The sequence below is a fragment of the Mustela nigripes genome, chromosome 10, assembly GCF_022355385.1.
Source record: "Mustela nigripes isolate SB6536 chromosome 10, MUSNIG.SB6536, whole genome shotgun sequence".
Lineage (NCBI taxonomy): Eukaryota > Metazoa > Chordata > Mammalia > Carnivora > Mustelidae > Mustela > Mustela nigripes.
This window is the reverse complement of record NC_081566.1, coordinates 28,418,947-28,434,506: the sequence shown is the minus strand read 5'-3', so window position 1 is coordinate 28,434,506 and position 15,560 is coordinate 28,418,947. Positions and strand designations below refer to the sequence as shown.

The 15,560-nt window shown below is 42.2% G+C and overlaps 1 protein-coding gene across 1 annotated transcript in view; it reads right to left on the bottom strand.

Moving 5' to 3' along the window:
• Nucleotides 1–15,560, bottom strand: part of SLC9C2 (solute carrier family 9 member C2 (putative)) — a 98,542-nt gene that overhangs the window by 11,692 nt on the left and 71,290 nt on the right. The window contains exons 20-22 of the mRNA XM_059413937.1: nucleotides 13,173–13,298; nucleotides 7,486–7,584; nucleotides 1,898–2,065 (exon numbers count right to left, since the gene is read on the bottom strand). Of these exons, the coding sequence (XP_059269920.1) occupies nucleotides 1,898–2,065; nucleotides 7,486–7,584; nucleotides 13,173–13,298 (393 nt within the window). The remainder of the gene's footprint in view (nucleotides 1–1,897; nucleotides 2,066–7,485; nucleotides 7,585–13,172; nucleotides 13,299–15,560) is intronic.

Sequence of the window (15,560 nt, the reverse complement as noted above, 5' to 3'; positions counted from 1 at the left end):
TGGCTTGGGCAGAAGATCCTGAGGGGTGGCGCCTGGGTGGCTCAGTGGGTTAAAGCCTCTGCCTTCAGCTCAGGTCATGATCTCAGGGTCCTGGGATCGAGCCCCACATCAGGGTCTCTGCTCAGCGGGGAGCCTGCTTCCTCCTCTCTCTCTCTCTCTGTGCCTGCCTCTCTGCCTACTTGTGATCTCTCTCCGTCAAATAAAGAAATAAAGTAAAATAAAAAGAGGAAGACCTTGAGGGCAAAGCATCCCTGGACGGAAAGGACACTATCTCTGTGAACAGTGAGGACTGCCCTAAGCCAGCAAGACCCTGCCAGTGACTCCACGATAGTGAGCTCTTTGACCTTCGCTGCCTACCTGCACATGTACCCACCTTTGCCCCACATTTTCCTTACTTCCTAAAACTGGAAGTATTTTTGATGAGGGAGCAGGAGGCTGGCTGAGGACAAAGCAAAAGCTGGCGCCTTGCACCCTTTCCCCTCCATAAGTGTAGCATCCCTCAGGCAGCCCTGACTGCCATGAACAATAAGCAAATAGTTAACTTGCAGAGCTCACAATCCTGCTAGACAGGAGTCTCCCTTGGCTTACAAATGTCCTAAATCTCACTAACAAAGACGATTGATAGCAGGATTGTGACACCCCACCAAAAAGTCTCCCAACTATCTTAATGTTAATGGCCGGTCTAAAGACAACACTGATCCAGCAGCAAGGGCAAGGCCTCCGGCAGGCCTGGGACATCCTGGCACCTTGTAGGCCCTCTTTAGCATATGAAAACTCCACTGACACCTCCCTTCCCCTCACCTTCCCCCAACAGCAGGGTACAGAACCTGCCATCCCTCACAACCCGGGGCAGCAGCAGCTCTTCCTGCCCACGGGTCCTGTCCCCGTGCTTTAATAAGCCACCATTTTGCACCAAAGATGTCTCAAGAATTCTTTCTTGGTCGTCGGCTCCGGACCTCAGCCCACCAAACCTCACCTAGGTTCTAGAACTTCATCATTTTCAGCACGTTGGACAGTCTTTGAGTTTCTCACTTGCTGTGTTCCCAGCGTTGACATCACTGAAATAAATTTCCTGTCTTGTTTCACCACCACTAGTGTCTCTGCCACTGGATTGTGTCAGGCGAGTGGCCAGACCTGGTCTGTTGGGAAGCCCCAGAGCCAGTGCTCTCAGACCCCTGTGTGCCAGCCACATTTCCAGAGGTCAACTTCCCTGAATAAGGAAGACTGCTCCTCCAGAATTTAAGCTACATGAACTTCAATTACTTCAGTTCAGCCTTGTGAATCAATTATGCCTCCTGTCCTCTTCTGGAAATGAAATGGTATGAAATTGACAAAGCGACATTGCCTTCTGTCCCACGCACCCCTAAGACTCTGCACCCCGCTTGATGGCATGTAACAGTCCCCAAAGCTGGAGAATTCCTTGTAAGCAGCAACTCTGGCTCATTTCTGTTTGAATCCCCCACATGTCGTGGGATATCGGGCCACTTATTTGGTGAATAGATAACTTCTTACTTAAGCCAGTGAGAAGTGGAAGAAAGGGCATTTAAAAACAAGTGTTCTTTAAAAACACTGCTCCCAGAACACGGTGGTCCTTCACTGGGTGTCTATCCGTGCCAGGATCTTCACTTAGAAATTTCCCTCATCTTCATATTGCCCAAACTTAGACATTCTCTCTTTTAATAAACAAGGACATTAAGACACAAAGAGGTTAAAATAGCTCTCTAGGTCCCACAGCCAAGACGTGAGACACCGAATCTTTGCTCAACTTCACAATAGCTGGCTGGGCGGATTGCGTAAGATATCAGAACCCAGGGGAAGAAAAGATTGCTGGCATTCATTATGTACTTCAGAAAGAATTAACTAATAGCCCACAATACAGACAGAACCAGGTTCTTACCTGTAAAATAGTTTCACAGATGACGGTGTATTCAATTTCACGCTTAAGCAGACAGCTCAGCTCTCCAATTATGTCCCCACTGGTACAGTATTCTGTGAACATGGTTTTGGACCCTCTATCAGACCTTAGGCTACTGTCTATTCCGAAGGTAGGAGGCAAACTATGCAACTGCAAAAGGGAAATGCAAAATTAAAAATCCTTGATCAAATCGTGGGAGCTCCCACTGTTTGCTGCAATTACTAACGATGGAGGGAAAAGATTCTTTATGAAGGCCTTCAGGTGTGAAAAAGGTATTAAAGCTTCCCCCAAAAGTCACAGTTTCTTTCACATTTCAACTCTCCAAGGGAAGGATTGTTTCCAATCTTCATCTTTATAGATGACCCCATTTACAACACTTCTACTTACTCGTACCTTCCTTCTATAAAAATCCCACCCAAAGTACTGATTGCAGTCTGCAACCAATGCAGCCATCCACTCTGAGTCTATTAGCTGGGGTTTTAGAATACAGGTGAGGTTAGGTGGGGGTGCGGTCAGTAGCCGACGACCAAGTAGGAATTCTTGAGATGTTTTTGGTGCAAAATGGTGGTTTTATTAAAGCACAGGGACAGGACCGGTGGGCAGAAAGAGAAGCTGCCTGGGGCTGTGCGGGGTGACTGATAATAAACTGTCGGGTTGGAGGGGTAAGGAAAAGGAAGACTTCAAAAGGGTTTTCATATGTTAAAGAAGACTCACTGGATTACTTGCCATTGTCAAGTTAAAGTTGTTTTTCCCTCACAAGGCATTATGATTCATCCCAATATTAAGATAAGTCTGGAGCTTCTACTCTGCCCGCCTCAAGTATTTGTCAATGAGCTGCAGGTTTTAAGGACATTTAATTGTATCTAATTTCCTTCGGGAAGCTAGGCTATTGATAGAAACGCTTTATTCTTGTAGATTGCTAAAATATTTGTAAACTGAGGGAGACTCAGGTCTTGCAGCATTATGATCTCTATCAGTTAACTATTTGTTTTTCCTGTCCTTAGCTTTAGGGCAGTCAGAAGTGCATGAGGAATGTCACATATGTCCCATGGGGGAGGGTTGTGGGGTGTCAGCTTCTGCTTTGTCCTCAACTTGCCTTCTGATCCCTCATCATTATTAGAAATTTTTATCATAATGGGCCAGTGTTGGGGGTGGAAGAAGACCTTTGATTTTATGGATGCAGAAATCAGGTGCCAGAAATTAATATGCCAGCCATGATTTCCATCAACTTTGTCACCCTTTAAAATGCTTAAGAAAAGGGGCACCTGGGTAGCTCAGTGGTTAAGCATCTGCCTTGGGCTCAGGTCACCATCCCAGGGCCCTGGGATCCAGCCCCACGTTGAGCCCCACATTGGGCTCCCTGCTCAGCGGGAGGCCTGCTTCTCCCTCTCCTGCTCCCCCTGTTTGTGTTCCCTCTCTCACTGTGTCTCTCTCTGTCAAATAAATAAATTAAAATCTTTAAAAATAAATAAATAAATAAATAAATAAATAAATAAATAAATAAATAAAATCCTCTAAAATAATTTCCATGGTGGTGAGCGGGGCACCTGGCTGGCTCAGTCCATAGAGCCTGTAACTCTTGATCTCGGGGTCCTGAGTTTGAGCCCCATGTTGGTGGTAAAGATTACAAAAATAATAATTTCCATGGGCCATCAACAGAAAAAGTTTCCAGGGTGAATAAAGTATGATTGAATCACTTCAGGAAAGGAAGATAGGCAAGGATGGGGAAATAAGAATGCTATCAGATTTCAGGAGGAAGCTGCTGGAATCAACCAGAAGGATTACAGAATTTTTCAGAAAGTTTAGCTGTAAACATCTAAGAGGAAGGCTATTGTTCAGGACACAAGAAACAGGGAACAAAGGGTCACTGAAGAAGTTGCTGTGAAACTGCCCCCTGCCAAGTGATTACCCTTGAGATATTTAGAGGCATTCACGCTTCCCAAGGGCTTTGACATTTTTCTAATTTGATTTTGAATGCAGTTCAAAGACTGTGAGTAATGAACAATGTCTCTGCTTTTTACAAATGAAGAAAAGAAGATAATATCTACCAGCAGAAGTTAAAGAAGTCCTTCCAAGATTCCTATCTCTTTGTTATTCAAACATTAATCTAGGTGTCCTGCGGGAAGGGACTTTGCAGATGCAATGAAGGTCATTCATCAACAGACTTTGGAGACCGCTCAGGATAATCTTGGTGGGCCCAAGGAATTAGTCACAAGAGCCCTCAAAGGCAGAAAAGGAAGTAGAGTCGATCAGAGAGAGGGGGCATCAAGAGAGGGATTGGCAGTACTTCCGGCTCTGGGATGGCGCCGCCTGCAGGGATGGACCAGCGGACGGTCGGTCTGATTCTCGATGCTTGGCGTGAAATAAAGCTTTGCTTGACCTTCTCTTTATATCAGTCTCGCTCCTTTAATCACGGACCCATTATTGGGGTATCCATTTTTGGGGAGACCTAACAGTCACCAAAAGCCTCCTTTTGTTTAAGTAAAGGTTGTAATTTTAGTCCTTATTCTATTTGACCTGGGTAAGGATCTGACATTGCAGTCTATCCCCTCATTCTTTTTTTTTTTTTTTTTAAGATTTTATTTATTTGACAGAGAGGGATCACAAGTAGGCAGAGAGAGAGAGAGAGAAGCAGGCTCCCTGCTGAGCAGAGAGCCCAATACGGGACTCGATCCTAGGACCCTGGGAGCTGGAGATAGGTCCAAGCTGACAGCCTACAAAGAAGCAGGGACGTCAGTCCTATAGCCATACGGAACTAGATTCCATCAACAACCTCAAAGAATCTGGCAATGGGTTCTGCCCTCGGAGCTTCCAGAAGGGAATGCTACCCTGCCAACCCTCTGTTATTGGCCTTGTGAGACTCAAGGAGAGAAACCAGGACTGCTGAACTAAGAACTCTGAGAAACTAGCCACTCTAAGCCACTAGATGTATGCTGCGTTGCACGGCATCAGTTGAATACCAACATGACATCTTCAGCCGAATACTGTTGGACTTACTCCTTAAGAAGAATTAACTAGGTCAGTCATTGCAGGAAGATTCCCCAAAGGGAAATGTATGTTGCAGCTTCTAAAAGTTCGAGTTGACATATCTAAAAAATACGAGTAGCGGTGTATTTTTGTTTTGATTCTAAAGGGAGCATAGCACAAGGATTCTACTGGAAGCAGCATAAAATAATGTCTAAGTACATGGATACTGAGGCCAACTCCATGGGTTCAAAGCCCTTCTTGACCTTTTACTCTGTGCCCTTGGAAGACAAGTGAATTAATTTGTCTGTGCACCAGTTTGCCCATGTGAAAAATAAGGCTATTATAAGGATTAAATGTCGTAATATATTGCCGTTTGACCACCCTTTACAAAATTACAACTTTAGTTGTAATCTTTAGTTGTCAAATCACTTCTAATGTAAGGGCCTACTCAGCCAGGGCGATCTCATCTTGGTTAAACAGTGATTTTGTTGGTTATGCAGTAAAACTTAAACTGACCCTCCCCCCTCCCCCCACAACTTACTTAAAAGCAAGTCCGGGAAACCAGTAAAATATGGTCGACCAGTCCCTGATAACAAAGCCCTAATACAAGGGTGGGTCAGGTCAGGTGGAGATAACAGAGCCGGGATGCGGGGATGATTCGGGCCAGGTGGACACATCAATCACTAGAGCGAGCATACGGTCTCCCTAGCTACCAAGGAGTGTGGGCCCTGCCTTTTGGGCGCCAATTCTGACCAAGGTGATAGACTAGTTCAAATAGCTTACTATGGGGTGAATTGTAGTTCAACTGACCACTCGTGTGTGACCTAGCATGACTGTGCAGCTTTCTCTGCGTGTTGCAATCTCATTGGCTCCCTGTGTGTGGTCAGACCCAACCACATGGCCTTTGCTCTATAAAAGTTAGTCTGTGAGGCTGGGAGTGGCTCCCTCTCTCTGTAAGAGGTGGCCCCGACGGTCAGTTTGAGTCTCTATACTTGGTGCGAAATAAAGCTTTGCTTGACCTTCGCTTTCTATCAGTCTCACTCCTTTGATCACGGACCCTAACACTAGCATACTGTACACTTAACTTATTTATTTTGCTCATTGTCCCATCGCCTTCCATGCCTCTGCTAGAAAGTGAACTCTAAGAAGGCGGGGATTTTTGTCCCTTTGGTCAATTCCCCGTGTCTAGAATGAACAGTGCCTGCGGCAGGGTAGTAATGAAGTAAACATTTGTTGAGTGAATGAATGAACATTTAAAAATTTAAAAATGCGATACATGTGTATTATATTTATCAAAATAAGTTTTATATCAAAATAAATATTTATCAAAATAGTTTATTTCCATAATCAATTGGCTATTTTTAAGACCTGAAATACCCCTTTCAAAAAATAGAAAGCCAAATACGTTATGTGGACTATAATAATGGTATGTCACTGATAAGTATCATTCAAGGCCTAGGAATTATTTGGTCCATAAGCTGGGGCTCACCATGTATTCAGCTACTGGCATTCAGACTTGAAAGGATTCTTGTTCCCCTCACTCTACTAACATCTTTCTCTCTCTGGTCACCAAAAGCCTCCTTTTGTTGAAGTAAAGGTTGTAATTTCAGTCCTCATTCTATTTGACCTCTGTAAGGATCTGACATTGCAGTCTATCCCCTCATTCTTTTTTTTTTTTTTTTTTAAGATTTTATTTATTTATTTGACAGAGAGGGATCAAAAGTAGGCAGAGAGAGAGAGAGAGAGAGAGAAGCAGGCTTCCTGCTGAGCAGAGAGCCTAATACGGGACTCGATCCCAGGACCCTGAGATCATGACCTGAGCCGAAGACAGCAGCTTAACCCATTGAGCCACCAGGCCCTCCCCTCATTCTTGACTCTCATTTCCTTTAGATAATCAGCCACTCCAAGTATTGCATTTCTTATCTGAACATCATGGAAAAAACCACTTCCTCCCAGGACTGCTGCAAGAAATAAGTAATGACTCTAAAAGCATTTTGCTAAATGGGAAGCACCTTTCAGATGTTGGGTCTTACCCTTCAGCTATAGTCTTCACTCTGAGCAGAAATGGCTTCATTCAGAAATTATGTTAAAAAATTTAAAACTTTCGGGGCGCCTGGTGGTTAAAGCCTCTGCCTTCGACTTGGGTCATGATCTCGGGGTCCTGGGATTGAGCCCTTCGTCGGGCTCTCTGCTCAGCGGGAAGCCTGCTTCCCCCCTCTCTCTCTGCCCGCTTCTCTGCTTACTTGAGATCACTCTTTCAGTCAAATAAATTAAAAAAAAAAAAAAAAAATTAAAACTTTCAAGGCCCCTCAGTGACTCAGTCAGTTAAACATCTGACTCCTGATTTCAGCTCAGGTCATGATCTCAGGGTCCTGAAGCGGCATTTGGGCTTCCTTGCTCAGCACAGACTCTGTCTGACTTTTTCTCCCTCTGCACAAACCACACCCCCCCTTCACACTTGTGTTTTCTCTCTCTCTCTCTCAAAATAAATAAATATATCTTTTAAAAAGAATTGAAAACTTTCCCGGTTCCTAAATGTCTCCTTGTATTAAAATCATATATTTCAAAAATACATTTTCAGCAAAGAATAAATAGTCCCTCACAATTGCCATTCCGGAAATAACTAAGTAGATTCCTTGCGGCATTTCACCTTCTCTACAAATGACATCTCCGTAGTCAAAATAAGCAAGTTTGGCTCTTTCCTGTAAGAAAAATAAAAAGGAGTCAACACAAAGGTTCTAAATGGAAGTAAGATTTTAAAGTTAAAATGGTTTCCAAGTAGAAAAAAAAAAACACGCACTGTCTCTATTCTCTGGTTTATTAATGAATTATAACGTGGGGACATGCTTCATCAGTTTTTTTGAAAGAAAGGGACAAGCAAGCAAACTGTCGACTTTGTGATCAGCACTGGGCACAGTGACTGGTGGAAATACCCAATAAATGTTCAGTTGAGTAGATGTTTCTAATAAAGTGTGATACTTCCGACAAAGGAGACAAAGATAGGGTGCTCTGGAGAAGTCCAGAAAGGCCAAGGTACCCTGTCTTGGGTGTCCAGGGAAGACTTTAAAGAGTCAAGTCTGAGGGCAACAGATGGCCAGGATATAATGAGCTGAATATCATTCAGGGCAGAGAATGTAGTACATGCGAAGACCCAGAGGCCATTAGAACATCTGCCCCTGGGGTAGCCGCAGAAGACCCAGTATGTCTCAGACAGGAGGTGGGGGCTGTGGGGGGGTGGCGGACCAAGACTAAGTTATGCATTAGGCCTCAAAAGGCATAGTGCATAGCATTCACAATACTTTAGAGACTCACAACAACATTCTGGTTTCTTTTAAAATCAGAAGGGAATAAAACAATTTCTGAAAGAGGAAAATGTTTTAACACTAATATATTCATCTTTATACTAACATGGTCATAAAGTACAATTTTTTGTACTTTTTGATGGGGCAAGAGGCCCACTAAGGCAAAAGTGCCAGGGCTCGTGAAAGTTGTCACGCAGCTGCAGTAGGGAAAGGACCGGAGAGGTAACCCCAGAGTCAGACCTTGAAGGTCCTCACAGGCACTTTAAAGAGTTTGGGCTTTTCCCCCAAACCAAGGAGGAGCCACTGAAGGGTTTGTAACTGGAGAATCAGAGGGATAGATTTGCAATTTACAAAGATACGTAGGAAACATATTTCAAAATCACTCATAGAGATTATCTCTAAGTGTGGGCTAAGTGACAAGTTTTCACTTTTTACTTCGTGTTATTCTGAATTATTTGACAGCATTGAAACAGGCACTGATGACTTCACAGTGTTTTTTTTTTTTTTTTTTTAATCCCCTAAAGCCAAATATCCAGCTTCTGTATTATTCAGACCTCGGTTTTCTACCATTGACGTCTGGCTTATTGTTATAGACCTTTGTGTTTTTAATTAACCACACTAATTGGAGGATGAAAGGAGGGAGGAGTATTTAGATTGAAATTATAGTCTAAAATAAGGGGTGTTTCTTTTGTCTGCTGTGTGGAGTTCCCTGTTAGTCACATAATCCCTGGGCGGTCCCTAATGAGAATAATGCCTGTTTATTCCTAACTCATCACAATTTTTATCCTGGTCAAATCAATTGAAATGTCTATCAAAAACCAAAATATGAAGGAAAGAGGGCACTCAGACTGAGAGAAGCCTGTAAGAGGGTAACGAAAGTCCAACAGCCTTGCAGAGGTATGGCAAGTTAGGGACAGAAGGAGGTTGTGTCCCGGTGACAGGTTCACCTCAGGTGTGTGTGAATCACTAATTTATAGAGTTATCTTCTTCTCATGGGTTTCCCATTCCTCCCCATTCACTGCTGGATGGTCAGTTCATTAATTACACTTGTGAAAATTACTACCTATAAAGAACCAAATTCTAATTTTATCTTTTTTTTTTTTTTAAGAATTTATTTATTTATTTGACAGACAGAAATCACAAGTAGGCGGAGAGGCAGGCAGAGAGAGAGAGCAGGAAGCAGGCTCCCCACTGAGCAAAGAGCCTGATGCGGGGCTCGATCTCAGAACCCTGGGATCATGACCTGAGCCGAAGGCAGAGGTTTTAACCCACTGAGCCACCCAGGCGCCCCTCTAACTTTATCTTAAATTGGATTTTAACAAAACTAAACAGAATGCAAATTATAAGAAACATTTTTGAGATACCTTCCTCCCAGTCCAAGCCCAACTCCCACCTCCCACTCCCATTTATTTGAGCTCTATTCTCTTAACTATCCCCTACGGCCCCTGGCCATCCCATCAGGTTTCCTCCCCTTCTTGCAGCCACACTTGCTCTCGCCAAAGCAGGACATCAAATCCAAGCCTGTTAGATTTCTGTCTCAAGAATTTGAACCGAGAGACAAAGAGTCTGGGAATTGAGAAATGAGCATGATATCCAAGTGCTAGAAGAAAGGTCCACAGATGCCCACCAATGATACTCCCGAGCTGGCCTGAATCCCACCACACCCACTGTTAGTTAGCTAACCCTTTCTTAGAATCTTCTACACACCATCCCACTGTCTTTTCAGTCAACTTTCCCTTTGCGTAAACTAGTTCAAGTAAGCTTCTATTACTTGCAACCAAAGGAGTATTTTTTTTTTTTTAAGATTTTATTTATTTATTTGAGAGAGAGCAGGAAGGAGTATGAGTGGGAAGGGAGAGAGAGAGGAAGAAGCAGACTCCCTGCTGGGCAGGAAGCCCAGTTCTGGCATTGATCCCAGGACCCCAGGATCATGACCTGAGCTAAAGGCAGACACTTAACCAACTGAGCCTCCCATGTGCCCCAAAACCAAAGGAGTCTTAATTCAAGTAAATTTGAAATCAATTTCAAAAGAAAAATTTAAAAATTTCTGGCATGAAGAAAATGTTAGTAAAGCAAGAAAGGAATCAACTCAGCAGAACTTCATTAAGACTGCTGTCTTTCTAGAAAACAAGGAAAATGTCCTCATTATGGACAAACAGATGCCTTATATATCCTAGATCCTTATATATGCCTAGATCACAAAGTATGGTACAACGAAATTTGTGGTAAAGCAAACATCATTCCTTGTCACAGAGTTCTCCTAATTCTAAAAATCTAACAGAGGTTTTAACAGGTTGATGAAAAATCATAAACCTTGTAATTCATACAAGAGCCGTTTAAAACCAAAGTCACACACTGGCCTATGGGTCATATCTAATTCAAGGATGTATTTTGTTTGCCCTGCATGACACTTGAAAATTTTTGAATTCATGCCAATTTTTTAAAATTTGGAAATTTCACATAAAAATTCAGATCTATGGGCTTTTTAAAAATCTGAGCTGTACATTATTAAATCTAAGAGTCAATTTTCGATCATCGTCTTATTTGGTCTCAGCCTCATTTGACATTTAAGAAATATTTTCTTCACTTGGCTTCTGGAGGGCACTCTCTTTTAGTTTTCCTCCCACCTAACGCATTACTCCTCAATTCTTTTTTTCCAAGTTTTATTGAGATGTAATTGACATACAGCACTGCTCAAGTTTAAAGTTTATAGCATAATGACTCAACATAAATATATTATGGGTGCCTGGGTGGTTCAATGGGTTAAGCCTCTGCCTTTGGCTCAGGTCATGATCTCAGGGTCGTGGGGGGATTGAGCCCTGCATTGGGCTCTCTGCTTGACAGGGAGCCTGCTTCCCCCTCTCTCTGCCTGCCTCTTAGCCCACTTGTGATCTCTCCCTCTGCCAATAAATAAAAATCTTAAAAAAAAATACCTATATTATGAAACAATTACCATAAATTTAATTAACATCCATTACCTCTTCTAGTTACCAAAAATAATTCTTTTCCTTGTGATGGGAACTTATAGGACTTAATCTCTTAGCAAGTTTCAAGTACACCACACAGCAATGTTAAATATATACTCATCATGTTGTACAGCACATTCCTAGCACACCTTTATCTTTTAACTTGGAAGATTGTACCCTTGACCATCTTCCTTCAATTCCCCCTCCCCCCATCCTCTGCCTCTGGTAACCATAAATCTGATCTCTTTTTCTATTCTTTTCACTAGTTCCTCCTCATCTCCCCTCTAAATGTTGGATAGCCCAGGACTCAGTCCTTGGATATCCATAGTAATTCCTTAAATTATCTCATCAAGCTTCTATGCTGACAACCCCAAAATCTCTATCTCCCATTTGGCCTCCCACCTGAATTCCAGTCACATATCCTACTGCCTACTCGACATCTCTATTTGGATGTCTAACGGCTTTCTTAAATTTAACTCATTCAGAATCAAATGCTTGTGCCCTCCATATAAATCTTCTCTTCTCCATCTAAGTCAACAGAAACTCCATCCTATTTTCAGACTCAAATCCCAGAAGTTATTCTCTGTCTCTAACACTCCATCAGCACCTAACAGCTCTACCTTCAAAACACCTCAAGAGTTTGACCACTGACCACTTGTTCTAATCCAAGTCCCCATCACTTCTTGCCTCCATTACAATCATCATCTTCCTGGTCGGCCCGTGTCACCTTAGAGCCTATCCTCCACACAGCACCAAGGTGGACATTTTTCTTTTTCTTTCTTTCTTTCTTTTTTTTTTTTTTAAGAGCAGGTTTATTTGTTTGTTTTTTAAGAGTTTATTTATTTATTTGACAGAGATCACAAGTAGGCAAAGAGGCAGGTAGAGAGAGAGGAGGAAGCAGGCTCTCTGTTGAGCAGAGATCCTGATGCAGGGCCCTGACCTGAGCTGAAGGCAGAGGCTTTAACCCACTGAGCCACCCACGTGCCCCAAGGTGGTCATTTTTCAATATGAGTTAGATCATATCACTTCTCTGTTTGAAACCTTTACATAAGTTCCCATTTAATTCAGAGTAAAAGCCAAAGTTCTGGCCTACAGAGTTGTGCGAACTCAGGCTCTACACCCACTTCAACTTCATCGGCTCCTGCCATCACTAGTTCTGCCACAGGGACTTTGGGGATGTTCTTTGAACAAACTGAGCCGGCCATTGCACTTGCCAGGAATGCTCTTCTCCCAGACTATCTACTGTTGGAATGCTATGACTTACAGATCTCTCTTCAACCGTCCCCTACTAGAGCAGGCTTCACTGATCACCCCATATAAAATAGTTTCCCAATTATATTCGCTTTTCTCCCTTTTTCTCCATAGCATTGACAATCATCTACTGACCATATATTTGTGTGTTGATGTGTTTATTGTCCATCTCTATCCAAATAATATAAAGTGCAAAGCAAGGACTTCATTTACTTTGTTCACTGGCATTATCCCCAAACCAAACCTATAACGGTCTCTGGCACAAAGAGGACTTTCAATAAATATTTCTTGAAAGAATCCAAATTCCAATAAAAACACTCAGCTGACTTTAGACAGACCACGAACTCTGGATTATACCCCAGATCTCATTGTTCCCTATTATACTATACACAGCTTATTTTACTTTTAGATCATCTGCCTGGCCTGTATAGTAATTAAAACTCGAGACCCTTACTCTTAAAAAAAAAAAAGTCCTTTCCAGAGGGTGTATCTAGAAGTACGAACTCTACAACATAAAATAAGGTGGATTGGTAATAATCAGGTCACACAGACATCTTCTCCTAAGCAGATAAGCTATTGTGAAAAACCATCTTTGCCTTGTAGGCTCAAAGTGAAATTTCCTCTTCTAGGTTTTGCTGGGCCTCCATTTTGGCTTACCCTTTGCTGGTCGTCACCGGATTCTTGCTTTAAATATGCTTCTTGATGGTCTTGCATTAGAGAGTGGAAAGTAATTATCATCAAACTGAGCAGAATAGAAGACAGAATCTTTACCTTGAAGAACTCAATGAGAACATCCTTATTTTCCAGCCAAACAATATTATGAAGATATTTGTCAGGAGTAGGCGGTGCGATTGCCATTGGGAAGTTATTCAGTGCTTTTATTTTTGCAAGGAGTACCTGAAAACAAACAATCAAAATACTGGTGATCAGATTCTGCGACGGAAAAGGGACAGTAGGTTAAAAATTAAGGAACTCTAACAAAACTGCTGTTCTGAACATTCATTTTGATGTTGACTCACGGTTTCTCTCACCCTACTGAAATTACCCTCTAACCTTTATTGGTCCTTACTCTTCCCTTAACTCATTGAATTTCTGAATTGGTATATTAACTCAATTTGAGTTTATTACCTTTATAATCCAGTTAACACTGTCTGATACTGTGTCTTTATTTCAAATCATCCAAACTTCACAGTTGATCACTGTACAATTTAAATCCACATTTTCTCAAACCTTTTTCATGTGTATGATTTGCTTTTCTAAATTCTTCTAATTTTGAAGGCTATAGTTCCAGCTTTGTGGGCTCTCAGAAACCTTCTCTGGCTTCTCAGTATGAGATAATCACTTGTCTGCCTTATTCCCATGGCATCCCCTACAGATCTCCCTATGCAACGGATAACATTATACTATTATTGTTTTTACTTATCTGCCTCACCCTCACCCAACATCTGTTGATTGTATGAATAAAGGACTGAATGAAAGAACAAGGAAAAGCCCATGGACTTTGTGGGCAATGTTGTGTTAAGTGTCCTAATCTCCTCAAGAGTCTGTGGCACATGGTAGGTATCCTGTATGTATTTACTCAATTAAATTGAATTAGCTAGCTAACTCTTTATGCCTTGGAAGATAATTATTGCTCTTTGGCTGACAGGCAATCAGTATGCATTCAATAATGAACTATGGGATGACTAATTTACCCATTACCTTTCTAAACAAAACTATAGGAAAAAAATCTCTCTCCTCATAAGGCTATTATTTATTTATTTTAATTAATGGTATCAAGTATTCAACTGAAATCTGATCTAGCCTTCAAAGTGATAAGTGAAAAAAAAATAGAATAGAAAACGTAGTGTGGAGGCGCCTGGGTGGCTCAGTAGCTTAATCGACTACCTTCTGCTCAGGTCATGACCTCAGTCCTGGGACTGAGTCCCACATCAGGCTCCCAGCTCCATGGGGAGTCTGCTTCTCCTTCTGACCTCCCCTCTCATGCTCTCTCACTCTCTCTCTCTCTCAAATAAATAAAATCTTAAAAAAAAAAAAAGAAAGAAAGAAAACATAGTGTGTGTATGCATATAACCTGAAGACTTCTGTAATGTAGCCCTTTTCTTTGGTCTGTCAGACACTAAGGAGAAATTGTATTACCCATTTAGTATTTAGTCCTTTACCATGATATTAGCCTAAAGAGATAGAACCTTAAAGGGGAAAGCTGGCCTGCCCCACACCCATTTCCCTTTGGGGCCACTGGAGAGGGGACTGTATCTTGGGAATGACTAGAAGCCCAGTGCATGTGACCCTTGGCTGGGAGCTGCCAGGGGTAAAGAAAAGCATGTGACACTCCAGAGTAGCTAATCAGTGGGCAACACTGACAGAATGTGGGACCAGAACGTCCATGTTTCTGCCTTATGCTAGGAAACAGATTCTTACAAAGGATAGAAAGAATAATCATATTTGCACAAATACATGGTCTAGATGGTAGATGTGATAGAGTGATAGCATTAAATATTAACAATATTTTCCTCTGTCTTATGTCCCTATTTTTTTTGCAAACACATATATCATTTTTCAAAAGTCTACCTATCAGTAACCAAAGATGGTGTCTTCCCTGCTCCTCTCCTCGCAGAACTGCCACCGATACACACAAGCTGATCTTCTTCCGATCGTGTTAGCATTATGTGATTCCCACCTCCCTCATCACCGCTGCTAAGACTGGGCACTGCATATTTACCAGTGGACAGAGAAGCAGAAAAGTGTTGTTGAGTTTTTGGAGGGAACCACAAGATATTGGCACAGAGGGCAACCCTGATAGGAAATGGGAGAATCTGGAAAGCTTTCCAGTTCTGTAGTCAAGTCCTTTCCTTAGCCTGGCCACATGGTCTGGCAACTGTGGTTTCTGTAAGACACCATGTGTCTTTTATAAAAAAAATATTTATTTATTGGAGCACCTGGGTGGCTCAGTGGGTTAAGCCTCTGCCTTCGGCTCAGGTCATGATCCCAGGGTCCTGGGATCGAGCCCCACATTGGGCTCTCTGCTGGGCCAGGAGCCTGCTTCCCCTATCTCTCTGCCTGCCTCTCTGCCTACTTGTGATCTCTGTCTGTCAAATAAATAAATTTTTTAAAAAAATATTTATTTATTCGACAGAGAGAGAGAGAGAGAGAGAGAGA